This window comes from Gossypium arboreum, chromosome 12 (genome assembly GCF_025698485.1).
Source record: "Gossypium arboreum isolate Shixiya-1 chromosome 12, ASM2569848v2, whole genome shotgun sequence".
Classification (NCBI taxonomy): Eukaryota; Viridiplantae; Streptophyta; class Magnoliopsida; order Malvales; family Malvaceae; genus Gossypium; species Gossypium arboreum.
This window is the reverse complement of record NC_069081.1, coordinates 2,356,815-2,384,497: the sequence shown is the minus strand read 5'-3', so window position 1 is coordinate 2,384,497 and position 27,683 is coordinate 2,356,815. Positions and strand designations below refer to the sequence as shown.

The 27,683-nt window shown below is 31.8% G+C and overlaps 2 protein-coding genes and 1 long non-coding RNA gene across 6 annotated transcripts in view; 1 reads left to right on the top strand and 2 right to left on the bottom strand.

Moving 5' to 3' along the window:
• Positions 1-5,954: 5,954 nt before the first annotated feature.
• LOC108479206 (heat shock 70 kDa protein, mitochondrial) lies at positions 5,955-9,513 on the bottom strand. The gene is made up of 6 exons (XM_017781666.2): positions 9,263-9,513; positions 8,652-8,713; positions 8,491-8,569; positions 7,829-8,395; positions 7,121-7,741; positions 5,955-6,910 (listed from the first exon to the last, which is right to left on the bottom strand). Exons 1-6 carry the CDS (start codon positions 9,335-9,337, stop codon positions 6,281-6,283), a joined length of 2,034 nt encoding a protein of 677 aa, XP_017637155.1. The 5' UTR covers positions 9,338-9,513; the 3' UTR covers positions 5,955-6,280.
• A 14,949-nt stretch (positions 9,514-24,462) lies between these two features.
• Positions 24,463-27,683, top strand: part of LOC108478546 (uncharacterized) — a 4,026-nt gene continuing 805 nt past the window's right edge. The window contains exons 1-3 of one of the 2 annotated variants that reach the window (XR_008276075.1): positions 24,463-24,625; positions 25,008-25,093; positions 25,790-25,890. This is a non-coding gene — a long non-coding RNA (uncharacterized LOC108478546). Of the gene's footprint in view, positions 24,737-25,007; positions 25,094-25,789; positions 25,891-27,683 lie in introns of both variants that reach the window. The other variant, XR_008276074.1, reaches the window with a different exon arrangement.
• The window catches only part of LOC108478545 (MADS-box transcription factor ANR1-like), a 27,071-nt gene continuing 24,827 nt past the window's right edge, over positions 25,440-27,683 (bottom strand). The window contains exons 4-9 of one of the 3 annotated variants that reach the window (XM_017781007.2): positions 27,436-27,497; positions 26,468-26,567; positions 26,324-26,365; positions 26,147-26,230; positions 25,821-25,975; positions 25,440-25,718 (exon numbers count right to left, since the gene is read on the bottom strand). In XM_017781007.2, coding sequence (XP_017636496.1) covers positions 25,703-25,718; positions 25,821-25,975; positions 26,147-26,230; positions 26,324-26,365; positions 26,468-26,567; positions 27,436-27,497 — 459 coding nt within the window. In that variant the 3' untranslated portion in view covers positions 25,440-25,702. Of the gene's footprint in view, positions 25,719-25,820; positions 25,976-26,146; positions 26,231-26,323; positions 26,366-26,461; positions 26,568-27,435; positions 27,498-27,683 lie in introns of those variants that run through there. The other 2 variants (XM_053023323.1, XM_053023324.1) reach the window with 2 other exon arrangements.

Sequence of the window (27,683 nt, the reverse complement as noted above, 5' to 3'; positions counted from 1 at the left end):
ATTGTGAACCACCTTAAGCCTATTATGTTGTCCCTTATTATAGCTAATCAGACTAGCTTTGTTGGGAGAGGAACATAATAGATAACATGATTATTGCTCAAGAGGTTATACATTTTATGTGGTATAAAAAGGGGAAGAAAGGTTGGATGGCAATCAAAATTGATATGGAGAAGGCTTACAATAGGATAATGTGTGAATTTATTGAGGGCACTTTTTTTATGCCCAACTTCCTGAGAGTTTAGTTCACGTCATTATGCGTGTGTCACTTCTGCTTCCATGCAAATTTTGTAGAATGGGTGATTTACAGATAAGTTTACTCTTTCAAGAAGTGTAAGAAAAAGTGATCCTATTTCTCCATATATCTTTTTCTAACAATGGATAAGCTTGGTCAGGCAATTAATTTGGCAATTACGAAGTCTACATGGAAGCCTGTTCGATTGGGAATGGGAAGGCCTCCTCTTTCACATTTTTTTTTACAGATGATCTAGTTTTGTTTGGAAAAGAGAGCAAGGAAATTGCTGAATCCATGAGGTCTGTTCTTCAACAATTCTGTCTTTACTCGAGTCATAAAATGAATGCATAGAAATAAAAAAATATATGCTTTTCAACTAACAGTAATGACTTGGTTAGGGATATGCCTAGTGAGGGAATTGGGTTTTCAATAAGTGAAGGACTTAAAGGATTACTTAGGAGTATCGTTGTTCAACAAAAGAGTCACTTGAAGTACATTCCAATTGGTTATAGCTAAGGTGTAGAAGAGGCTAAATAGGTTTGATGCTAAACTCCTATCTATGGTTGGTAGAGTTACTTTGGCTAAATAATGCTACTGACTATCTCTGGTTACTTTATGCAATCGACCATGATTCCTGTAGAAGTTTGTGATAAGATTGAACAGATTGTTAGGAGCTTTGCTTGAGGCTCAATGATAAATGCTAGAAAAATGCATTTAGTTAACTGGGATACATGTTGCCAACCTATGAAGCGTAGGGGTCTTGGTTTCTGGAAATTGGTTTTTCAAAATAGCTTTTTTCTTATGAAGGTAGCTTTTCAGTTTACGACCAATGTGGATGCTCTTTGGGTACACTTGTTGTGGCATAAGTACAGGGTAATAGACCGATGTCTTAAATCTATTTATTGACCCTGTTGTTCTTATGTGTGGTGATCTTTATCAAACATCTGGGATTAGTTTAGGGGGAATGTTTCTTGGAGCATAGGTGATGGGAAAGATATAGATATTCTTAACGGCATTTGGATACTTGAATTGGGGTCGATTCGTAATGACATGTTGGTCAGATCGAATATGGAAAATCAAGTTATAGTAGCTAAGTGGTTAATGCAGATGGTCATTGGAGCTGGTCATGTAACGACCCAAAATTTACGGGTATTGGAAAATTAAATTTTAGGGTCATCATTTTTGCAAAATAAATTCATAAATATTTATTAGAAATATTTACGAAGCTAGTAATGTAGTTAATTAGACTTTGGTTAAGTGAATTAGCTTGAATTAAAGCTAATTTAGTGAAAGGACTAGATTGAATATAATGTAAAAGTTTAATTATAGACTAAAGAAAAGTGAAGGGACTAAATTAGTGAATAAACCAAAAGGGAAAAATGTGTGGTATAAATTAATACATTTGTAATAATTGTATTTATATAAATGTAAATTATATATGTATTTACTTATATTTTAAGTATAAGATATTTAATATATATAATATATTATTATAATAATTTAATAATATAATAAAACATAAAATAAAGTAAAATTAAAATAAAGTAAAAGAAATAAATAAATAAAGAAAAGAAAGAACAGAGAATGAAAACGAAATAGAAAGGAAAGAAAAAGAAAGGAAAAATAGGGTTTTGAGGTTTGAAGCTTAATTGGTAAGTCAATTTAGTCCATTTTCTTGTAATTTTGATGTTTTTGGAATCCTAGAATAAAGCCCTACTTGAATCATGGTGAAATTTAGAAAGTCAATGAGTTTTTAGATGTTAATTAAGCTGAATAAATAGATGAATTATGAGATAAAATGATAGAAATTCAAGTTAGAAGTGAGAGAATGATTGAATTGTAAAGAGAGATATAAATTTTGTTATAGTAGGGACTAAATTGTCTAAATTGTAGAATTGATGTTTTATATTGAATATTAAGAGTTGAAACTTGTTTAAAGTAGGTATTAAATAAAAATAAGAGATTTATTTGAAGAGAAAGAATGGTTATGGTGGAAGGACTAAATTGGAATTTATGTAAAAATTACATGAAAAATAAAAGAGTATGTTATTTAATGATAAGTATTGATGATTTTAAATGTTAATTTTTCTGTAGCTAACGTAGCACCGAAAATGTCATCAAAGAAGGAAAAAGAGAAAGTGAGCGAAGATAACGAATAAACTCGAGAATTACGGTTTGTATTTCTATAACCAAACTTAATAGTTATTTTGATACATCTTATCAATATTATGTATGGCTATTGAAATTAAGGTAAGTATTGATATTGTGGTATTGTGTTGACTCATGAATATTTGAATTAAAATATATATTGATTGTTGATGATGAATTGAAAGTGAAATGGAAACCCTATTAATAGTGTCGGGCTAGTCGGATATAGTTGACATGCCATAGGATTGGAAGTGTTTAGGGTTATTCCGACTTTGTGTCGATGAGGCACTATAAGTGTCAATTACTGTTACTGTTCCGGATTCGTTCCGATGAGGTACTCTGTGTACCGCTATTGCTACTGCTACTGTTACTGTTACTGTTACGGTGTATTCTGGCTTCGGCCAATGAAACACTATATACTATCCCGGTGTGTAGGTTGGATCCGTGTATCCGTCCAGGTCCGAGTTATGTTAATAGGGATAAATTACTGCATTGAAAACTGAATGATACTGACTGAATTGAATATCTTATTGGTTTCGATTCTAATGATAAATGTTATTACGTAATGAAGACAATTAACGGAATGTTCATGATATGTTTATTTATTGGATTCTATAGTTTAAGTATAAATGCATAAATTAAGTATTGGTTTATAGAAATACCACTGAGTGTATACTCAGCGTACGGTTTGTTTCCGTGCGTAGGTTAGGTACAAAGTAAATAATGTCTCAGCAATCCAAGCCAACTCCCGAACTCATGTATCTTATCTTGAGGAATGGCATGTACCTTGGTCATTTTTTATGTTATTTTGTTTATAAGTGATGTTAGTGAAGAATGTTAATAGATAGTTAATAAATGAAATGTGTATGTTATAATATAGTCCATTTTGAATTGACTTGAATGGTACTTAAGTATAAATTTTGAAGTTGCTTTGTTTAATGGTTATTAAATACGTGAGTTAAATTGTTATACTAGTGGTTTTAGTGTGTATTAGATATGTTTAATCATGTTTTGGACTGGTTGAAAGATTGTATTTTAAATTGCTTGCTATTCAAGGTGTGCAGGGTTGGTAAATTTGAACTATAAGGTTCATTTTGAGTCTATACGGCATGTCAGACGGGCGTGTGATCAAACCGTGTGAGACACACAGCTTGCACACGGGCATGTTGATAGATCGTGTGTCCCCTGCATCCTTAAATGTAAAGTCAGAATAGTATACGGGTAAAAGACACGGCCATGTGTCTTGGTCATGTGAAGGACACGGGTTTTAAGCATGATCATGTGTCAAAATCGTATGAAAATGGCTTAAAAATGGTGAAAAATCAGTTTACCACAAGGCCTAGCCACATTGGTGTGTGCCCAGGCCGTGTGCCCCTTTGATGCTTAAGAAATTACAAGTCAGAATTGCCCACGGGCTGGCCACACGGCAATAGAAGCCACATAGGTTGGCCACACGGGCGTGTGCCCCTAACTTTAAGAAATTTTTTTCAAAGTTACCAGTTTAGTTTCAAATCATTTCTAAAACATGTAATGGGCCTCGTAGGTCTATATTAGGGACCTTACGGTGAAATTTGAAAAGTTCTGATTTGGAATGCAAATTTATGACTCGATTTTGTATAAATGCTAGTGCATAAGTCCGGTAATGCTCGTAACCCTATTCTGGTGACGGATACGGGTTAGGGGTGTTACAGGTCAGCACTATGGTGGTATGTAGGTAGGGATGTCTTAAAGTATATAGTAGTATGCCCTTCCCATGTAATGTGACAGGTAGGTATAATTGTCTTTGGTGACTACATAGAGCTGGGAAGTTTTCTGTTAAAGCAGCGTATAATATTTTAATACGGATGGATGTTCAAGTAGAGGCTAGTGTTTGGAGTGGAATTTGGAAGACCAAGCTATCATTGAGAAACAAGTACTTCCTTTGGCTAGTTTTGCACCAAAAGCTCTTAACAAAATTTGAAAGTGCTAGTAAGAATATGTCACTTACGACTGGTTGCACCTTGTATGGGGATAATTAGGAAATAATTATTCATGCTTTTCGTGACTACACAGTTGTGGCTAAGGTATGGGAAACGGTGATATCCCTGATTTTTTTGTCTCACTTTTTTAGTTTAGATCTTTTGAACTGGGTAATGTCAATTTGACTGGTGATTTTGGTGGTAATGATGCTCATGAAGAAATTTTTGTTTTCTTGTATTGGTTGCTATGGAAAATAAGAATAATGATATCTTTCAGTAAATAGCAAATAGGCCTGAAGAGATTGTTTGCAGGGCAGATTGCTTTGTTTCTAATATTCACGAGTCAAAAATGGACTTAGGGTCATTGGGAGTAAATCAAGGAGTGAGGGTAAAATGGCGTTCGCTGAGTCTTGGATGGGTTAAGGTCAATGTTGATGAGTCTTCAAAAGTGAATGGATTGGTTGATGGATGGTGGAGTGGTGCAATACTCAGTGGGGAATTAGATTGAAGGTTTCAGGAAATGTATCTGGAAGGGCTCTGCTCGTAAGTCCGAGTTATAGGCTATTTTAAGTGGACTAAAAATAGCTTGATTAAGAATTATAATAAGGTTATTGTTGAAAGTGACTACATGAATATTGTTGAGATGATAATGGAAAGTTTTGTAAATATTTTTTCTATAACCCTTGTACGAAGAATTAATAAGGTCAGATGAAAGTTACAAGAAGTTAAGTTCCAATTTGTTCCAAGAGAGGGTTATACAATAGCAGATTGCTTTGCTAAATCATGCTCGATTGATGATGTTGATCTTACTATTTTTGAGTTTCCTAACTTTCCTGTTAGGAAATTATTGTTTGAAGACAAACTCGGTGTACCACATGTAAGATTTATTTGATCTAAAAGTAATTAATTGCCTTATTTTATTATCTCATATATATAAATATATGTTTAATAATATTAAAAATTATAATATTTTATATCAATATTTTATTAATTTTAAATATTTTTAAAAAAATTATTAATAATATAATAATATTAAATTTTAATTTTCATACAAAAATAAAATCACTCATAAAGATGACTTTTCTAAAAATAACTTGTGTTTTTCAAAAGAGCAAGTCACTTTACATGAAAAAGAATTTAATTTTCTATTATTCTGTAAATTATTTTCAACCGACCAAATTATTTTTCATAAAATAAACATAAAAAATAAAAATATTTTCCAAAACATATTTTCAATAAAAATATTTTCAACACGATACTACTGCCTCCATTTTAATGGAAATAAACTAATTTCAGAAAACAAAACAAACGTGATTCTTTTCCTTTAAATTTTTTCATACCCATAATAATTTGTATTATAAAAATCGTAAGTACTGAATGTATCTTTCTTTTTTTATGAACTAATGTTACGTGTTCATGCATATAGGGGAAAGCGAACCCCAAATGTATCGCAAATATATATTCCTAATCCAAAACATACGGAACTCCGTACTCCGTATATGGCAGATCCTCGGACTAAGTGGAGTATATCCAAGTCCAACAGCAACATTCAATTCCATGTTGATGTTAACCTAGTTCACAACCATGATCTGTCCCAAACAATGAAGAAAAGCAGATAAACCAGCGCAAGCAAAACTATTAATCACATAAAGCATTGACAGCATCACGTTTTTATATACCATCCAGCCTAAATTTCTACTAATAAAGGAATCTCCTTATTTCTCCATTTCTTCAGGAAAAATTTATCTCATGTTGAAAGGTCTGTGGACTCCAATTCCTAACAGGCTATTATTTTACATTCAACCTTCTTCATTTAGATATAAAACTGCAAAACAGTAAACACCCTATGCATCATCATCAAACAAAACGATCATCTCTCCAGTGGCCTTTTTTTCCACTTGAAAAAAAATACAAGCTGTGAATAGAATTAGTGCCTCATCACTCACTTTTTCACCTCCTCGTATTCGGCTTCTTGGGCCTGGTCACCACCTTGAGCACCTCCAGAAGAACCTCCTTGGGCACCACCAGAACCACCAGACATGTGCTCCCCAATCTTTGAGACAGCTTTATTCGCTGCATCTATCTTGGCCTTGATCTCGTCAACATCCTCTCCTTCCGTTGCCTTCCTCAAATCTGCAACAGCACCCTCGATTTCTTTTGCAATTTCACTAGGAATCTTCTCCCTATACTCATTCAAGCTCTTCTCTACACTATAAATAGTGGTGTCTGCATTGTTTTTTACATCAATCAGACTTTTCCTTTGTTGGTCCTTCTGCGCATGCAACTCAGCTTCTTTGACCATCTTCTCAATCTCATCCTCCGAGAGACCACCAGAGGAACGTATCGTAATTTGCTGTTCTTTACCGGTGGCCTTATCCTTGGCCGAAACAGTGACAATACCATTGGCATCAATGTCAAATGTAACCTCAATCTGAGGCATACCTCTAGGAGCAGGGGGAATGCCTACCAAGTCGAACTCACCCAAAAGCTTGTTGTCAGCAGCCATTTCACGCTCACCTTGAAGCACCTTGATACCTACTTGAGTCTGGTTATCAGCTGCAGTAGAGAACACCTGAAAATCAAAGAATCCCCATCAAACATAGAAAAAGAAAACAAATTATATCCAAAGAAATATTTTTCAAAGCAATTAGAGCATGCTTATATGCATCTAAAAACTAAAGTTGTCAAACTTATTCTGTTCCAAGAGCTACTAAAAAAGCTTATGACATACTGATAATCCCCACTAAGGAAAAAATGCAAACAATATGCACCAAAGACATACCTGACTTTTCTTTGTTGGAATGGTTGTGTTCCGGTTGATTAGCCTAGTGAATATTCCACCTAGTGTCTCAATACCAAGTGACAAAGGAGTTACATCGAGCAGAAGCAACTCTTTAACATCCCCACGAAGTATACCACCCTGAATTGCTGCCCCCATAGCAACAGCCTCGTCAGGATTGACTCCTTTGCTTGGACTCTTCCCAAAGATCCCTGAAACTACTTCTTGCACTTTAGGTACACGTGTCATCCCTCCAACAAGAAGAACCTCATCAACATCATTTGTGGAAATGCCAGCATCTTTCAAGCAATTCTTACAAGGTGCTTTGGTCCTCTCAATCAAGTGATTTACTAAAGATTCAAACTTTGATCTGGTCAATGTGATATTCAAGTGTTTTGCCCCAGAAGCATCAGCTGTTATAAATGGAAGATTAATTTCAGTCTGCGATGTTGATGAGAGTTCAATTTTAGCTTTCTCAGCAGCTTCCCGAAGCCTTTGAAGTGCGAGCCTATCCTTTGAAAGATCAATTCCCTCAGTCCTCTTGAATTCACTAACCAAGAAATCCAGCAATGCATTGTCAAAATCCTCTCCTCCCAAGAAAGTATCACCATTTGTTGCTTTGACCTGGACACGATTGTTATCAGTACAACTGACCTAACCTCTCTAAGACAAACCCTCTTAAGAAAAAAAAAAAGGATGCTTATTGCTTACCTCAAAGACACCATTTGAAATCTCCAAAATTGAGATATCAAATGTACCGCCACCAAGATCAAAGACTGCAATGAGACCCTCCTTGTTGTTCATTCCATATGAAAGGGCAGCAGCAGTAGGCTCATTGATTATTCTCTCGACATCAAGGCCTGCAATTCTACCAGCATCCTTAGTTGCTTGCCTCTGAGCATCATTGAAATAAGCTGGAACAGTGATAACTGCTTTAGAAACACCCTTTCCAAGATAAGCCTCTGCAGTTTCTTTCATTTTGGTCAAAATAAATGCCCCAATTTGACTAGGAGAATATTGCTGCCCATTTGCTTCAACCCACGCATCTCCATTGGGAGCCTTGACAATCTTGAAAGGAACCATTCCCATTTCCTTTTTCGTCTGAGGATCTTCATATCTTCTACCGATTAGACGCTTGGTTCCAAAAACTGTGTTGGTTGGATTGGTCACAGCCTGACGTTTTGCAGGGGTGCCCACAAGTAGCTCTCCCTTTTGGTTGAAAGCAACAACAGAAGGTGTTGTCCGTGCACCTTCAGAGTTCTCAATAACTTTGGGATTCTGACATCAATAACAAACTCGATCAGAAACGATGACCTTAACTTCCAAAGCTAACAAAAAAATTAAGGACATCCACCAACTAGTCTAAATCTTACCTTTCCCTCCATGACAGCAACACAGGAGTTGGTCGTACCCAAATCAATACCAATGACATCATTGCCGGCAGGTTTTGAACTGCATTAAAGAAAAACAAAAAAGAGCAATCAGAAATTTACAATAAATAGACAATAATGAGAATAACCAAAACAATCGTTACCTGAAAGCTCTACAAAAGCTTGTCCAATTAATTCCCGCGGAGGTCTTGCCATTGTTAGTAAGCTGCACAACAAGCAATTAAGCATGAGGCACCATCCTTTTCATTCACTGGGAATATTGTTGAAGTAATTGGCCAACTAACTCAAATAACCATTTTCACTAACCAAATCTCAACCCTTAATTCAAGAAACCGCAGAACGTAAAGCTTAAACGAACTTGAACCAAAAAGACACACGTGTAATAATGATATCTCAAATTTAGTCAAGAGAACCAAGCTATGAGAGACACAAAGCAATAAATAAATATGTATAATCGTCCTTTAATTTCCTAAGATATTATGGGACAGCACGATCTACTTCATTTTATAGTCAATTCCAATTTAACCAAATAATACTCGCAAAAGATCCAGTTTAAATGAACGAAAAAATATATGTATCTATTACTTTTAGTAACCTACAGATCAAAGAGTAAAAATATCTAGATAAATTCCCTTTTCCTACGCTTCCTCAACAACCAAACAGAATACAACACCCCGAAGCACAATTCATTTAGACAAATCACAACAATCGAACACGAAAAACTTTAAATCAGACATTAGAGTCAGAAACTTACGCATCTATAGGCAGAGAGAGGAGATGCAGCGATGTCACGTCGTCGGAATGAACGGAGCAGAGCTGCCGTAGCCATAGCTATAAATTACAATAGAGCAAGAAGGATCGACAGAGATAGAAATGAGGATGCACCGTTGCTTAATCTAAAATGTTTGGAGAAGACGTTTCTAGGGTTTAGGGTTTTGCTTTACAACACTGTTTTTTTAATGAGGTTAAGATTCTCTGGTAAATGATAGAAGGTTCTAGATTAACAATGGAATGGGGATCTGATGGTTAATAATACGCCACGTTAATTAAATCAAAATCACATCTGATGGTTAGCATGGAGCCGCGTATTTTCTAATACTCCTACCGAGTTTAGAGTTTTTCTGCTTTTGAAAAATGACGTCAAAAATTATACTGGAAAAATGTTTTTAAAAATTTAATTTAAAATTTTAGTGTTTAATATTATTGTTAAAATGTATTTTGAAAAATAAAATGTTTATTTTAAATATATATGAAATATAAATTTTAAATATTTTTAAGTAATAAATGTTAATTATTTATAAAATTTAATTAGAATATATAAATTATATTTTAAATATTAAATATAATCATTAAATATTTGTAATTAGTATTTTAAAAAATATTTTTTAATTAATAATTTTAATATATTTATAATTAAGCACCAAGAAAATAAAAGGAGAAAGTATTATATTATTAGAGGGATAAATAAGTAATTAAGTACCAAAAGTACTTTTAGGATAGAAAAAGTTAAAAATTTTAGTTTATCCTTTTAGGAGTGTTTATCAAAAATTTCCGTCAAAAGCAGCTTATTTAACACAACTTTTTTTTCAAAAATATTTTTGGAGCCAATAGTATTTTTTTCAAGCACTACTAAATATGCCCTTAGTGTTCTTTTTTCCTGAAGTCTTCTATTTCGTTTGACTATGAATTTGGTTCAGTTGAGTTTTTTTCTTTTTCATTAATGGGTTTGATTTTTAATTTTTTATATTATTTTTATTTTTGTATTTATTTTAATTAAACTAACTATATTTTATGTCTTTTTAAATATTATTCGATAAAAATTTAAAATTATTTACAAATATTTTTGAATATATATTTTTCAAGTAAATAAAAATTAATAAATTTTATATAGTATCTTTAAAAATAATTTTTTTATAAAAGTTTTATTTTAGTTTCATTATTTTAAATATAAAATATTTATTTTTACATTATAAAAATTAAAATTAATAAAAATGACATTAAATTTAACTTGGTTGATCATGATTTTATAATTTGTATCGTATAAATTGTTTAAATACCTTAATTTAGATCAATTTTTAATTTCTTATTTATTTTTGCTCAACCCTAAATTTAGTTATTAGTTTTTTTTCAATTCAATGGAAAGAGTTTTACAAAATAAAAACCAAATGTCTATGTTAACAAAATTGAGCTTCCATATAAATTTTGTTTTTCTAAAAGATAAATATCAATATGATTTTTAATTTAATATATAACATTATACATTAATTTTATTTTATATTATTATATATTTAACTTTTTCACATTATTAAGGCTTCCTTTGGATGGGTGATGTGCTCATCTCTGGTGAGGTTAAAAATAACGGTGGTGGAGAGATTAGTCATTGTAACAGTAAAATTGAACCCAACGAGTGTGCGTTTGGATTTAAACGCAATCATAGCGATGAGTTTAGAATAGAAAATGACTATTAAGAACATTAAATTAAAAATATATTTAATAAAAATTTTAAATTATTTTATTTTTATGAAATTATTTAAAATATGTGAATTTGTAATTTTATTTAATAAATTATTAATATGTATCATAATTTTTTATAAATATTTTAATTAATTGTATAATCATATTAAATTATTTATTATATTAAATGATAAATATTTTAAATTGTTTTTATAGTTAATTAATTTATTAGAACAATGTAAAATATTAACGTAAAATATTATTTTCACAAATAATAACATCACACTTAATAAAATTTTAAAGTATTGAATTTGATTTTTTAAGACAGAATAATATTTTAGCATAAGACATACATGTTTCATTATTATTGAAAACTAAATTAGGATACAACGTTTCTTTGGGAAGACGAACTCATTAAACTAGTTGCAATAGTTTCCCTTAACAATTCGATTTCAGTATCACCTTCACTATCAGAGGAATTTGATTCACCTTGATTAAAATGACTTCTAGATGGCAGCATGTTGGGCACATTCTCAAATTCTCTAAAATTTCTATCATTTGATCTAGCATGTCTTCGAATGTAATTATACAAAACCATTGTTACATTAATAATTAAAACTTGCTTGTCGAATGAATATCTTGAAATATCTCTTAATATTGGCCATTTTTTCTTTCATACTCCAAATGTTCATTTAATCACGGAGTGCATTGAAGAATGTTTATGATTAAATATTCCTTTTTTTCTTGATACCCGTAACGACCCGAAAGTTAATAGTATCGAAAAATGCGATTTTGGGACCCTATTTTTTTAAACAGAATCTGTAATTATTTTAATAAAATATTTATGAATTTATTATATAGCTGAATTGAATTTTGTATAGATAATTTCGTCGAATTAGTGATTAATTAATGTTTAGGGCTTAAATTGTAAAATCCATTCGCTATAGATTTTTATTTAGTAAAAGGATCAAAGATTTAAATTGCAATTAACCAAATGTCTAAAATAGCAATTAGACCATAATTAGTTATTATACAGTGGACGGCATAAGCATGTGTTTATTAAACAAATTAAATTATGCATTATAAGTTAACATAAAGTTAATTGCCTAATTACATATAATAGAGTTAGTGAATTATAAAATAAATATTCATCATCTTGTTCATCTTTCACCCGAAATCAAAAGAAAGAAAACCTAGAAAAACATTTGAAGCTTTCAGCCTTAATTTGGTATGTGCAATCTAGATTTTTTTTTATTACAATTTTTATGTTTTTGAGGTCATGGGAACTTGAATTAGTTAGTTCATGTACCAGTTTTTTAAACTTTTAAAATTTTAGAAAGTTTTCATTGATGATTTCTTAAAGTTTTAGGTGTTAAATTGATAGATTCTAAGTTTATGTGTGAAAAAGTACCAATAGTTTCGTACATTCGAGACTAATCTGAATAAAATGTAAAATTAAATGTAGAAATAAGGAATAGGAGGTCCCTAATGGAAAATAGTGAAATCAAATTTTAAATTGGAGTTGTAAAATGAGAGTTATGCTAGTCCTAGTTTTAGGGACTAAATTGAATAAAATAAAAAATTCACATAAAATGAAAGTTGGTTGTGAATTTGGATGGATATCGATACTATTGCATATTTATGTTAATCCATAGCTAACGTCGACCCCGATTCCTCGAGAGGGAAAGAAAAAGCTAAAACCGTCGACAAATAGCTCGGAGTTTCCGGTTTGTATTTCTACAATTTAAATTGCTTAAATTGTTGCATAATTGCATTACATAGCATGGTAAGATATTGAGGTAAGTTGAAATCAATTAGTTGAATTGAATTGGCATGAAAATGTTCGATTTTCGAGATAGAGAACTAAATTGAATAAAATTAAAAATACTATAAATTGATAAAAATATGAAATTGATTTTGAATTGGATTGATTCATGATATTATACATAATGAATCACTATTTGGTTGATGAATTAAATATGATGAATTGTAAATTGAATTATGTTCAAAATTGAATAGTTGTTATCTTATTAACTGTTCGGGCAGAGTCAGATATAATCGACACGTCATAGGATAGATCAAGTATGTGTTACTTCGACTATATGTCAATGATTCGACTATTAACATCGACCTCATAGTAATATTTGAACACAAAGTCTTTTTCACATAGTTCTTTGATTATTACTCCTCCTATTGAGTGTCAAACATTTGCCATGGTTTTCCTCATCGAATCAAAATGAACAATACTAGCCAAGAGAAAGCACCCTACCAAGCAATATTTATAATATGTCAAGATCAACTCTTCTCCTAGATTATCATCCTCACCATCCTCAATAGTTAGATTCACAAGGTTGTTCTCCATAAAAATTGAGAAAACAATTAGAAACAAGATTTAGAAAATCGAAAATAGAAAGGGAAAAGAGGGAAATAAAAAGGGAAAAAAAATGTGTTACATTAGAAAAAAATTGCTACAAAAGCATACAAAAAATAACTTTTTTGGTACAAGATAAATAAGATAAAGTTGTTTTTTTGTCCATGTTAGTTCAAAACTTGACCTTTTCAAAAATGGTCCATGAATATGGATGATTTAACACTATCAAATTGTACAACATCATCACTTAAAAATTTAACAAATTATAATTTTAACATTTTATATAATACTTAAAATTTTTAAATATGACATGACTTAATATTAAACTATCATGTCATCATTATTAAATGAATCCATATTGAAAAATTAATTTAAAAGGAGTTATTTTAAGATATAGTGAAAAAACCTAAATAGAATTTTTTTTTGGGTTAACATGCAATTTTTCATTGGTAGATCCTGAAATTTGTCACTATATTTCTTTGTAGTTGATTTTTGCTCATGTAATTTTAAAATATAGACAAATTTATCATTTTACTTTTATGTAATTGAATTCTATAATAAAATATTAATTCTAATTGAATTTTTCCTTTAAACTTTGATGTTTTTAATTAAATTTACAATCAACATTGATTTTGGATGATATCAAGACATTAAAAAATATTTTTGGATATTTTATTTTAATAATTAATTATACTTTAATGTATAAAACTTTTTAATATTTAAGAAATTAACATAAATTTTTTATTTTATGCAAGAATTTCTTGATAAATTTAAATTTAAATAAAAATAAAAATAAATTAGTTTTATTTATAAAATGAAATAATTATTTTAAATGTTTTTATTTACTAATTTATTGTTGTAATTATTAAAAGGAAATTTTGAAAATATATTATATTATATTAATTTCTTTTCAATTTTTTCTAAATTAAATTTTAAGTAAAAGTTTAATTAAAAATCAAAATATAGCGATAAAATCGAATAAGCAAAAATTTAATGGTAAAATTCGATATCAAGTTAAAGTAATGTGATAAAGTTATCTTTAATCTAAAAATACAATGATAGACATAAACTAAAATAAAATATGGGGCAAATTTCAATTTTTAACTAAAGTGTAACCTTGGAAAAATAAATATAGTTGGAAGTTTAGGGGATCAAAACAACAACTATTTAATTGCACAATTTTAGTTAATTCTGTTTTTAGAAAATTACAAAAAAAGTTCCATGTTGATTATTTAAACAGGTACTTATCATTCGTGTCTATTTGGGGAAGATATTTTTCTCTCTCTTCCTTACGACGATTTTGATAATATGAGTGAGGACAGTGCGCTCTCATGCATCGACGTGTGGGAGAGAAGCAGAAATGGTGCGGTGGCACATGTGGCTCACATGTGTGGATTATGGTGGCAGGGTCTTGGTCGGAGGGTCGACTGAGGATGGGTATTTCAGTGGTGGGAGCGATGAGATTTAAGTGGCTTTGATACCATGTTAATTTGAGAAGAAAGGAAGAGAAGAAAAGGAGAGTGGTTGTTACCCATGGCTGCTACCGCGAGAGGAAAATAAAGGAAGAAAATAAGAGAAAATGAGAAAAAAAAAGAAGAGAAAACAGAGAAAATTAAAACATATTTTTCATTACTTTACCCTCAAACTTAGAAAAAAAAAAAGAGAAACTATACATAAAAGGAAAGATAATATACTAATTTCCTAAATTTTAGCCTATTATAATCCTAAATCAATGTCTAAGATTTATACATTTCTTAACAACAACAAAAAAACATATAGTTTGATGTATAGGTGTTATTATTGATGTTGTCGTTGTTGTTATTGTACGGTTAAATTTTCAAAGGTAGTAGTGATTTAGTGAAATTGAGTTAGATCTTCTATAAATACTCTTCAACAATGAAAAAGAGAAGGGATTAAGGAAATTGATTGTTTTAACCAAGGAAATTAAGAAATTAAATTGTTCTCTATTAGACCTCCTACTTCCATTCATCTTTTTAGACCATTATATAATCCTCTTTTCTAATTGCTTTTGAGTGAGTTTAATGGTATTAAAATTTAAATTGCTACTCCTTGAATTGTTTCTGTGATAATTAGGTTGTGTCAATGCATTTAGTTAATTGTTTGTTTGTGATATTGAATTATAAACTAAATTTTGTAATATTAAATTGAACTTGTAACCTATGTTAATGTGTAAATATTGCTTAGTAAAACTTTTTTCTTGAGTTAACTTAGAAGGGTGTACCTTCTACAAAGATGCAAAAGAAAGGTTCTATTATTGTTATTGATTGCCATTCAATTCTATACCAAGAAAGATTTATGCATTTCGTTATTATTATTAAATAAGAAATCGTCATTGTTGGTGATTCATGGTTTTACTATCATGGCAATATTTCATCTAAATGATTGGGGAAGGTAATATATTTGCATTGCTCTATTCTTTTTGGGTACACATTGAAGTAGTTTGGTCATTTAACATCTAAGTTATGACACAACTCAGTAATTGGTCATTTGACCGCGCCCTAACGTGCATGCACTGACTCTATGAATCAACACAATTACAAATAATAATCTAGCAGTGTATTGTAAGTGTGGCAAGTCGAATTGTAATATTTATGGTGTTACAATGAAACACCCTAGTATTCCAAAGACAATGGAACACCCGAGTATTCCAATGATCAAACCCAAGAGAGTTTAGGGATAAAGTGATTCCTAAAGTGATTCCTAAACAACAAGCATGCAAATAGAAAGTCCAGCTAACTACTCGCTAAGTATTCTATTACAACAATTCATGATCAAGGGTAAATTACACTAATCGACTACCTAACACTAAGAACGACCAAATTGTAAAATAATCAAAATCAAGCAATTAAAAATTCAATACATAAAAGCGGTTGATTGACTTCCATGTTGGTGATTAGTCTTTGGATTGGAGATTTAAAAGGCTTAAACTTCTAATTGGCTCAGTTTTACCTTTCGGTTTCCATTTTACCAAATTAGATGATTTAATCTAATTTATCTCTCGTCCTCATCAAACCAACTCGAGACAACCAAATTGGTGCTCAATAGGATCTCCTCTCGATCTCACCTATCTAAATATTCACCTAGAGGCATAAATTCTAAATTCTAAAATTTAAAGTTTATTTGATTTAATCCAATTTTTATGATTTAATCCCTGTACCAAAAATTAACAAAACAACATTTCCATCAACCAACCATCATAGATTTAGTTACCTAACACCATTTTCATACAAACAACAACCCCAAACAACAACCCAACACATATTCAAATTATACATTAAAATAAGTACAAAAATAGGGTTAAAAAAAGCTTGGAGATTTCTTGACGGTTGCTTAAAGAAGATGATAGTAGTAGTAATGGAGGTGAAAAATACCAACTACTAAACCCTAATAATGGTGAAGAAGACTAACTACTAACAACCAAAACTACAAAAAACTAATAACTAAACCTTAATAATGGTGAAGAAGATTAACTACTGAGCCTAAAATATGAAAGAAAGTAAAGACAAAGTTGGCTCTTTTAATCTTCAGCAAAAAGTGACTTTTAACATCTAATTATAATCCAAAAAAGTCGACAAGAATGCCCTTAAAATCTGTGTTTTAATTGGATATGGTGTTGGACAAAAGACTGCCCCTACAGCTATTTTCTCCCCGTCAGACAACAATATTTTGACACCCTAGATAGTAGTGCACTTATGGATCTCGGGGGTCTCGGTGTCGTGACATCACTGGACTTGGCCTTAATTTCTTTATTTCAACACCTTTAGGGATATCGCAATTTTGGAGGCTCGGTATCGCGACGTTGGCTCTGTATTGCGATTCCCACGACAGTAAGTTACATGTTGATTTTGCATTGAAGTTTTGTATCCTCAAGGTGACACGACTTGGTGTCGTGACTTCCATAGCATCAATGTCACAATACCCACCCTGAATGATGTTTTTCTCGAGCTTGGACATTATCGTCTTCGTTCACCAACTTAATCACATTGTTAAGTTCCCTATGACACCATTTGGCCAATTTGAGTCTCAAAAGGGACAAAACTAAGCAAAAACGTTTATTCGTGATTAAATCTAAAAATAAAAAAAATAGAAAAAAAGACATTTAATTTGTTTGAGAATAAGCTCTTCTAGTGTAGTGGAGAGTCTAATTTGACGTATCAAATTATGACAGATCATCATTGATATTTTCTCCTTTAATATTACTTTTAGATTCTTAGGTGGAGCTTGCTAGCCATAAGATTTTCGCTCAAATAAATTCTTGAACCTCCTTAATCTTGATGTATGCAGGTGTCTAAATTCTAGCTATTGATAAAAATTTGTCTGTTCTTTATTGGTATGTCTTTTGGCAACTAAGTCTATGTTGTTTGTACTTGGGGTGCAAGTTTTTACTTAGAATTTCCTTTATACTTGTAGGGTCACCCCTTGTACTCAATATTTGAGGCATTTTGTACATGTGTGCTACGGAAGTAAAAGAGTTTTTCATTGGGTTAATTTTTCCCGAGTTTTAAGGTTTTGTAGTGAATAAAAAGGGTAGTTTTTCCCCTAAAAGTGAATGATATTTAATGGATAATTTACAACTTCAATTTTCTTTTAGTAATGCTCTATGTTAATGTTTCAAAAGTAACTTTATTTTCAGCTAAAATTGAACTCCTAGAATTGTCATTCCGATGCATACACTTGTTTGTTGATTCCTCTTTAGTTATCAACTTGAAAACGAACTTGATCAAATATTATTAGATATATGTTATTTTAAAAAATATATACTTTTTTTTATTAGATATGAGCATGCGAAGGGTGAAACCATGTGTGGTAACGAGAATCTGGATTTTTTCATGGTGTAGTTTGGACAAGATTCGTAACTGAAATAATACTCTTCCTCAAGAGATGCTCTTCCTATGGAGTCCGAATTGAAGTACAACTTTGGTATATTTATTAAATAAAATTTAAATACCTTTATAATCCTGTAGTTGAAATACAAATATGTGAAGCCATTGTACACTACTGTACTTTAGTTGCCAATTGTTTACATTGTTCTTGGGTTTCCTTTTCATATTTCCATAGCATTACCAATTACTCTAGGAGTTATTTTGTACTTTTTGTTTCTCATGCTATATGACATTTGATGAAAATGGCTAACTGTACCTTTGGAAAGGAGTGGAGAACATGATCTTATTGGAGCACCAAATAAAATTTTCATATCAAGCTTGGAGGTTAAATGTTCTTTCATTCTGGTGGCATATAGCCTGTTTGATTTAATGTTGTTGTGCTTGGGATTCTTGATTCTTAAGATTATGTTTACTTTGTAAGTCAGAGTATAGACCAATTGGTTGCTCTTTAGTCTTTTACGAATAAGTTTAAGCTTATGTAGATTCTAATAGTTCACAAATAGGTTACTTCTTCATTCTCTATTTTTAAGTTTTATTTTTAAAATCATTTCAATAACAAAAATGTAGCTTTCATAAGGGTTTCTGTTCTTGCAAACCAAGTTTTTATTTAAAAAAAATTAGTTTGCTATAAAATGCTTTGCGCTCAATTAGTGTCTTAATGATTTGTTGTATGACTTAAAAGCATATGGATTACATGTTAGAAGCATAATAAAATAAATCAAATACTAATTTTTTATTACACAAATAAACACAAAACAAATTTTTTTTCCTCTCTATACTAGCTGCTGTTAGTTTTTCCTTCTGTAACTCACAACACTTTTTTTCTCTCAAACTCACTAATTTTTCAACATACACACATGAACTTTACATACATATATATATATATATATATATATATATATATATACATAGTTTACTGCCTTAATAATTGTTTATCCCTTAAGTATATCATAAATGATAATACTTATCCATTATACAGGCTAATAAGCCAAGTTGCAAACCAATTTCTTAACAGCTTGCTATCCACCTTACAAGCTAATTTCTTTGTCGTGTAAAACTTTTTTAAAGTTGATGCCATCATTTTTGACTTTTCATGAAATTTCAAGCTTGATAAGCTTTATCATTTATGTAGGCCAATTAGAAAATCTTTGGCTGCTATTTTTTACTTTGAAAAATTCGGTTTGTTTTCTAACACTCCCCCTCAAACTGAACTTTTCATTCCAAGTTTTTCTTTGAGTATATGTCCGTTTTCAATGGGTTCGTAAAAATGTTCGCCAGTTGATCTTCTGTTCTGCAGTAAACTAACTCCACATTTTTATTTTTCACTTGCTCTCAAATAAAATGATCATTTGTATTGGTAAACTTGCTTCGACTATGAGACATTGGATTCTTTGCAAGAGATATTGTAGATTGTTGTCAACATAAATTGTAATTGGACCTTCTTGTATAATAGATAATTCATCCAAAATATTCTTCAACCAAATTGCTTGACATGTGCATGTTGCAACAACCATGTATTCTGCTTCACATGTTGAGAGGGCTACTGTTTGTTGCTTTTTCGATAACCATGAAAATGTTGTGGAACCAATATGGAATAAATATTCGGATATGCTTTTGTGATCATCCAAGTCACCACCATAATCATTATCTAAATAACCAACCAATTTTGAACTCTATGAGTGTGTATAAAATAAATCCTGATCCATCGTACCTTTGTTGTATCTCAAAATTCTCTTTGCTACAATCAGGTGATCTTGTTTTGGCTTTTCCATGTATCTACTAACTATTCCCATTGCGTACATGATATATGGCCGTGTGATAGTCAAGTACCTTAAACTTCCAATGATACTTTTAAACAACGTTGGATTTACCGGCTCTCTGGATAAATCAACACTTAATTTTATGCCTGGTTCTGCTGGCGTAGCTACTGGCTTGCAATCTTTCTTATTGAATTTTCTTAAAATCTGTTCCGCATACTTATTTTGAGACACAAATGTTCCATCTTTCATTTGTTTCACTTCAACTCCAAGAAAGTATGACATTTCACTAATATCTGTCATTTCAAATTCTTTGGTCATAGCTTTCTTAAAGTCATTGAACATACCTAGATTGTTTCCTGTGAAAATCATATCATCCACATATAAGCACACGATCATGATGTCACTAACTTTATTTTTCTTTGTATATAGAGTATGCTCGTATGTGATTTTCATGAACCCATTCTTCTAAAAGTATTCATCTATTCTTTTGTTCCATGCTCTCGGAGCCTGCTTCAGTCCATATAAAGCTTTCTTCAAGCGATAAACTTTGTCTTCTTATCATTGTTTACTATATCTAGGTGGTTGTTCAACGTAGAATTTTTCTTCTAGGTAGCCATTAAGGAATGCTGACTTCACATCCATCTGATAAATTTTCCATTTATTTTGTACATCAATTGCCATGAGAAGCCTTATAGTATCAATTCTGGCGACTGGAGCAAATACTTTATCATAGTCTACACCATATCTTTGCTTGTAGCTTTTTGCAACTAGTCTTGCTTTGTATTTCTCCACTTTTTCTTCTTTGTTGGTCTTCGTCTTGTACACCCATTTTACTCCAATTGGACTATGTCTTTCTGGTAGACTTGTTAGCTCCCATGTGTCATTTCTTCTTATTGCTTCAATTTCTTCATCCATTGCCTTCTTTCATCTGACATATTTAATTGCATCTTCATATATAATTGGATCACATTCTGTAATTAAACAAAATAATGAATAATTGAGTATTTTTTCTATGGGTTCTGTAACCTTATAAATATCGCGTAAACTACGCATTTTTGCAGTGTTTCCTCTGAGTTGCTGGTATTGCTGCTGGTTGGTGATGATGATGTTGCAGAAGTTTTTGTAATAGGACTTGGATGAGGGCTTTGATCGTCGCCTTGTTCTTGATTAATGAAGTCGTCGTTTTTGTCATCACTAAAAAATAATCCTTTAATTTTCTTTTCTTTTTTACTCCATCTCCAATAATCAGCTTCATCGAATTCAACATCTCTTGAAATAATAACTTTCTTTGTGAGAGGGTTGTATAACCATATGCCTTTCTTCTCTTTTCATAACCAATGAAAATACATTTTTCTCCTTTATCGTCAAGTTTCTTTTTCGTCTGGTCAGCAATATGAGCATATGCGATGCATCCAAAAATCTTGAGATGTCTGACTCCTGGCTTTTGATTGCTCCAAGCTTCATTTGGCGTATTGTATTTCACGCTTTTTGTTGGACACCGGTTTAACAAATAAATAGCATATTGAACAACTTTAGCCTAGAAAGTTCTTGGTAGATGCTTACCTTTAACCATGTTTCTTGCCATATCAAGAATAGTGTGGTTCTTTCTTTCAGTGACTCCATTTTGTGGCATGTACGCAGTTGTTAACTGATGAATAATTTTATGTTCATTGCAGAAGCTTTCAAATAGCTTTGAAGCATACTCACCACCTCTATCAGTTCTGAGTATCTTAATGAAATATTCACTCTGTTTTTCTACCATGGCTTTGAACTCGATAAACTTGTCAAATGCTTCTGATTTTGTTTTAAGAAGATATATCCAACTTTTTTTTAGTAAAATCATCAATAAAAGTAACATAGTACCTGTTTTCATCAAGTGATAGTATATCAAAAGGACCTGCTATATCGGAGTGCATGATCTCTAATGGTCTCCTGGCTCGTCGAGTTTTTCCCACTTCAAAAATCTGTCTGTGTTGTTTTCCTTTAATGCAGGCTTCATACAATTGATCAAGAGGATTAATTTCTAGCAACCTATTCACCATATTTTCTTTTGACAGTAGCTTCAGACCGGAAAATCCAATATGCCCAAACCTTAAATGTCACAACCATGAATCATCTTTAATTGCATTCTTCATACATTTCACCTCTCCAGATTCAATGTCAATAGTAAACAGACGGTTACGCATCATATCAACTTGGGCAATTAATTCACCACTCTTATTTTTTAGGGCGAGCATGGAATCCTTCATATGTACTTCATATCCTTTTTCTAGAAGCTATCCAAGGCTGATGATGTTGCTTTTCAAAGCTGGTACGTAATAAACATCTTATATGAACTTCTTTTCTCCATTATTTTGTGTAATAATAACTTTGCCTTTACCTTTGACCGTGGCATGCGATTCATCTCTAAACATTACTTGTCCATGAATATTCTCATTCAACTCTGAAAATAAGTCTTTTCGGCCACACATGTGATTGTTGGTGCAATTATTAAGATACCAAATATTTTTACTTGATTTTTCACTTTCTTTATAAGTGAGAAATACACTAGATTCCACGTTTTCTTCTTCTTTAGCTGCTGCTACATGATTTCTCTTCTCCATCTTGGGATTTAATCTACACTCGTAACTATAATAGCCATATTTGTTGTAATTATAACATTGTACCTGAGATTTATTTCCTTGTTGAAATCTACCTCTGCCTCGAGCTCATTGTCCACAACTTGATGTTTGATATTCTTCACTTGTTTGGACTTTACTATATGATTGATTGCTTCGTCCACGTGTTCCTCATCTACCTCTATTTCTGCCTCTATATCCTCTACGATATCCTCCACAATTGCTTGTACCTTGTCCAAAGTTACCCCTAGCTCCACTTTCGTTGAAGGACAACTTGCTTTGCAAGACTTGGCCTGAATTTCCATTATCATCATTTTGCTTCATTTTATGCTCATAGGCTTGAAGGGAACCCGCAAGTTCGTCAATTGATATTTGTGATAAATCTTTTGACTCTTTAATAGCAACCACCATATAATCAAATTTGCGTGTCAATGACTGAAAATTTTTTTCCATTACTCTGACATCACCAAGTGTTTCTCCATTCTTTTTCATTTCATTTACAACCGCTTTCACTCGAATGATATAATCATCAACGTTTTTTGAAGGTTTCATTTTCAACGTTTCAAATTCAACTCTAAGGGTTTGTAAACGTACCTTTTTGGCTTTTTCCGCTCATTGAAGGGATTTTTGCAAAATTCCCCATGCTTCCTTTGATGTCTTCGCATCTGAAATTTTTTCAAAGGTTGATTCATCAACACCTTGAAAAATAAAGAACAACGCCCTATTATCCTTTTTACAAGCTTTTTTCAATACTCTTTTTTCTTAGTTTGTCAAAGCCGCTTCGGTAGCTGCATTTTCGGGCTCGACATATCCTTCTTCGACAACGTCCCAACAATCTTGAGAACTGAGCAAAGCCCTCATCTAGATGCTCCAGTTGCCATAATTTGTCTTTGTTAATTTCAGGATCTGCAGTTGAATCATGTTTGCCATTGTGACGTCAACACGAACCTAGCTCATATACTACTTGTTGGAAGCGTAATAAAAATAAATCAAATACTAATTTTTTTATTACACAAATAAACACAATACAAACTCTCTTTTTTTTTTCTCTCTATACTAGTAGCTGCTAGTTTTTCCTTCTATAATTCAAAACACTTTTTTTTTTTCTCTCAAACTCACTAATCTTTCAGCACACACATACGAACTATACATACATATATATAGACATAGTTTACAGCCTTAATGATTGCTTATTCCTTAAGTATATCATAAATGATAATACTTATCCATTGTACAGGCCAATAAGCCAAGTTGCAAACCGATTTCTTGACAGCTTGCTATCCACCTTGCAAGCTAATTTCTTTGCTGTGTAACTTTTTTAAAGCTACTGCCATCATCCTTGACTTTTCATGAAATTTCAAGCTCGATAAACTTTATCATTTCTGCAGGCCAATTTTGATAGAAATTCTTGGGCTGCAATTTTTGACTTTGAAAAAGTCGGTTTGTTTTCTAACATTACATGGTTGCTGTGGTTCAATAGAAAAAATTAGTTCTTGCTAATAAAGATCGTTGGACAAGTCTGTTAGCTAAAACATGTCTGCATCACCTCAATACTTTGTGCACTATTCTTTATTTTTGGTTGGAACCAGCCAGTAGCAATGACTAATCCTTTCGTGAGTGCTTTCTAAAGAGGTAAATAATTAATCATAAAATGTGTTCTATTTTTAAGGGTTAGGATTGAATCCCCAACCTCATAGTTAATGAATAAAATGAACAACCATGACATTACACCTCATAATTATTGTTGTAATAATCAATGTGATTTATTACTAGGTGCAATGTGAATCCTAAGATTACAAAAGTAGATTACCTACTTTATTTATAGCTATGAAGGGGTCCTAACCTGACATCCATCCTTCCAACAAGCCCCCTTCTAGAATTTATTGCCGCATCTCTGTTTTTTAACACACATTGAATTCAGGAGAAGAGTGCCTGTACCTTTAAAAAACATTGAAAAATTCTAGGGTTTGCCACTTCTGCATTGAGCATGAGAATGTCTTTACCTGGCTGGTGGGAATTGATTATACTATTATTTATATGGAGTTTCGAATGTCTTGAATAGCCACATTTCTTTTAGATCCTATTCCTCTGAGGATATTATGATGCTAGGATATGCTAGCTGTATGGTTAAAACTTCTTTCCCAGCCTCCTATGATCAATATAATTTTTCTTATGCTGCTGGATTATGATAAGCAGTTCTTATTATGCTATGTTTGATGTATGCATGAATGTCTTCGGTTGACTACAATATTTTTTCACATACTCTGTAATTATATGAATTTTTCATGACATTTATTACTAAGAAATACTTGATTTCATATACGTTTTGATTCTGTCTAATATAATCAATACAATTACTGATGAAGATGAAACTGTTGTATTCCCTTTGCAGTTAATCTTGTGTCATTCAGAGAGTTGATGGAAGTATAGGTATTGAGCAGTAAAGGAGCACATGGCTAAATGGTGACTATACCTAAGGTTGTCCGCCAACAAAATCTTGGCCATCCTAAGTAACTAAAGCAAATTTTTAGTAACGTGAATCACTCAAGTCCTTTCTCATCGTGAAATAAAGTTGCTTGTTATCCTGTTAGGTACCCTGTTAATTATGCATACTGAGTTATCAGTTCATTTGATTCCCCTTTTTAATTTTCAGTTTTTATGTTTTTCTTTCATCAAGGATGGGGAGTTGTTTAGAAGAAAAAAGTAAGATACTTTCTTTATTCAATAACACAAAGGACTAAAGTTGCAATTTGCACTCGGTAAGGAAGTCTCGTTGAACACAAAAGTTCACCAGGCAGCTGAGTAACATCAGACACAAAACAATGCATTCTAATAATTATGTGAAGTCACATCAGATAACTTGTTTCTCTGTTCATTTTACAGCATTTCTAAAGTGTTTTTCTTTTTCATTAAACATTTCATATGAAATCTTCTTCTTCTTCTTCTTCTTTTTTTTTTTTATGCTGGATATACTTTATCTAATAGCTCGAATATGAAAACTCACTGGTAGAATCTTTTGCTCTAACCATAGCCCAAGTTGTTGGTCGGGTAGTGATGACGTCCATCCATAATTGTCTGACCAGTTTTCTAATGCAACTGTAATCTGTTTTTTTTTAAAGAATTTATTTTAGATTGATATTGAAATAGTTTGCTTTCTGGTTTTGTTTGCTGTAGTTTTTAAAACAGTATTGAGTGGAAGAATTACCCCAACTTCATTGATTTTGCTGGTGCATTATTCTTAGGAGGTTGGGGCTGGCTTAACTGCAGACGAACAGGTGCGTGCAAATCATATCCATTGTTGAAAGTATAATTTGGGTGGGAGATTCTACTAGCTTCATTTGCTTCTCTTGTTCCATAAATCTGAAACCCAACAATTGTGCTGTTTAGAGTATCAGGAGGAAAACTTTTCATTTGGTTAAATTTCAAAAGCATTGTACTGGCTTGGTGGTAAACTTCCATTTTATTAATAAAGGTAAAAGGAGGAAGGATGAGGTGCATAAGGGATATTTATCAAATTATCTAGGCAACTACCTTCTTTTGAAGTTCAGTATTTTGTTGGTGGATGAGGTCTACTTTCTTATACAGTTCTAGATTCTCCTGATGAATAAGGTGTCCCTGCAATTCAATAAATTGAAGTTACTTGACCAAAAAATATCCATGAATGTAAATCTGGAAAAAGAAAATCTGCGGCAGAACTTTCAAAGAAACCTTGTGGTTTAGCTCTTTGATTTCGTCTGTTAGGATTTGTTCCTAGAGGAAGAACAACAACATAGGAGCAGTTGCAGTAAATATTATCATCTCTGATCTTAAATATCATGGGCATAATTTCATCCAAATCTGAAGCTATCATACCTTTTTTGTGCGGACACCTTTCAAGCTCACTTCAAGTTGGTTTTCCAGGTGCTGTAGATCCTTAACACTTAAACCAGATAGTTCTTCTCCCATCAATTGCCTGAGTCAGATGTTATTTAAGCTAATGCATGTCCAATGTTATTGATTACTAAAGTCTAGAGAAGACTTCAAATTTAGAATTTGGCCCCACTGAAATCCTAATGTCTCTTTGGTCATACTATAAAAATAGTTTAAAAGTTTAAAGATTATATTTTGCCGCCATTTAAATTGAAAAAATGATAAAAATACATATTGCTTCATTATTAACATTGAAAATAATCAGTATTCTAATAGGTACTTTGCAAATTAATAGGCTGTTATGACATGTAAAATAGGAAAGACTGATATGGGACTTTTCAAAGCTTTAAAAAACTACAGAACAACACCTGACTTGTTCTTTCCATTAAAAAAAGTTGTACACCATAACGAAAGTAAAAGAAGATTCAGTAGAAAAAAGAACAAAGACATGTAAGTCTATGAAAAAAAAAAAAAAAGAAACAAGGGGTTGGAATGGAGCACAGTTTCTTTCTTGCAAAGTTAAAACATATTCAGGTGAGCAATTCTTTTCTTTGATTTTTGATAGTTTGTGATTGTGGTAGAGTATTTGGTCTATTTAATATTACATATCACCTTATCCCTGTTGAAAATAAATCATAGACCTGGCCTTGTTTAGCCCAATACTTGTATCTTTAAGGAAGGGAAGTATAATTGAACATTGAAATCTAGTTCTAAAATGAGTACAGTAATCCATTTGTTACTACTAAAAATTTTTGATGTTGGGGCATGATTCATTTATGTAATTCTTAGCAAATTTAGAAAGATAAAAGTATTGTATTATCTACAAAATTAGTTAACTTCTTGCATTAAATCTACAAGTTGAAATATTTTTGAGAGTGTTTTAGCAATGAATTAGTGGAGGTTTTGAGTACCTGTGGTAGTCTTGCAAGTACTGTAGTTGTTGCCTCAAGCTTGCTGCCTCCCTTTGCCAAAACTATCAAGTCCAGGTCAATTATTAAATAAGAAAGACAGATTTCTTGAATGTGATGTATTGTATTGTAAACTAATAACACACGTGATGTAATATTGAAGTACATGTCAATGAACTTTGGGATTAGTCTCAATTCAATGTGGACTACTTGTGAGTTAACTCATTTTTGTTGTTGCGCTCATATAGCAA

Coding starts and splice junctions, on each gene's coding strand:
- LOC108479206 (XM_017781666.2), bottom strand. CDS start 9,337: ATGGCTACGGCAGCTCTGCTCCGTTCATTCCGACGACGTGACATCGCT. Junction 8,396..8,490: donor TTGCTGTCATGGAGGGAAAG/GTAAGATTTAGA, acceptor TATTGATGTCAG/AATCCCAAAGTTATTGAGAA. Junction 7,742..7,828: donor TTTCAAATGGTGTCTTTGAG/GTAAGCAATAAG, acceptor AATCGTGTCCAG/GTCAAAGCAACAAATGGTGA.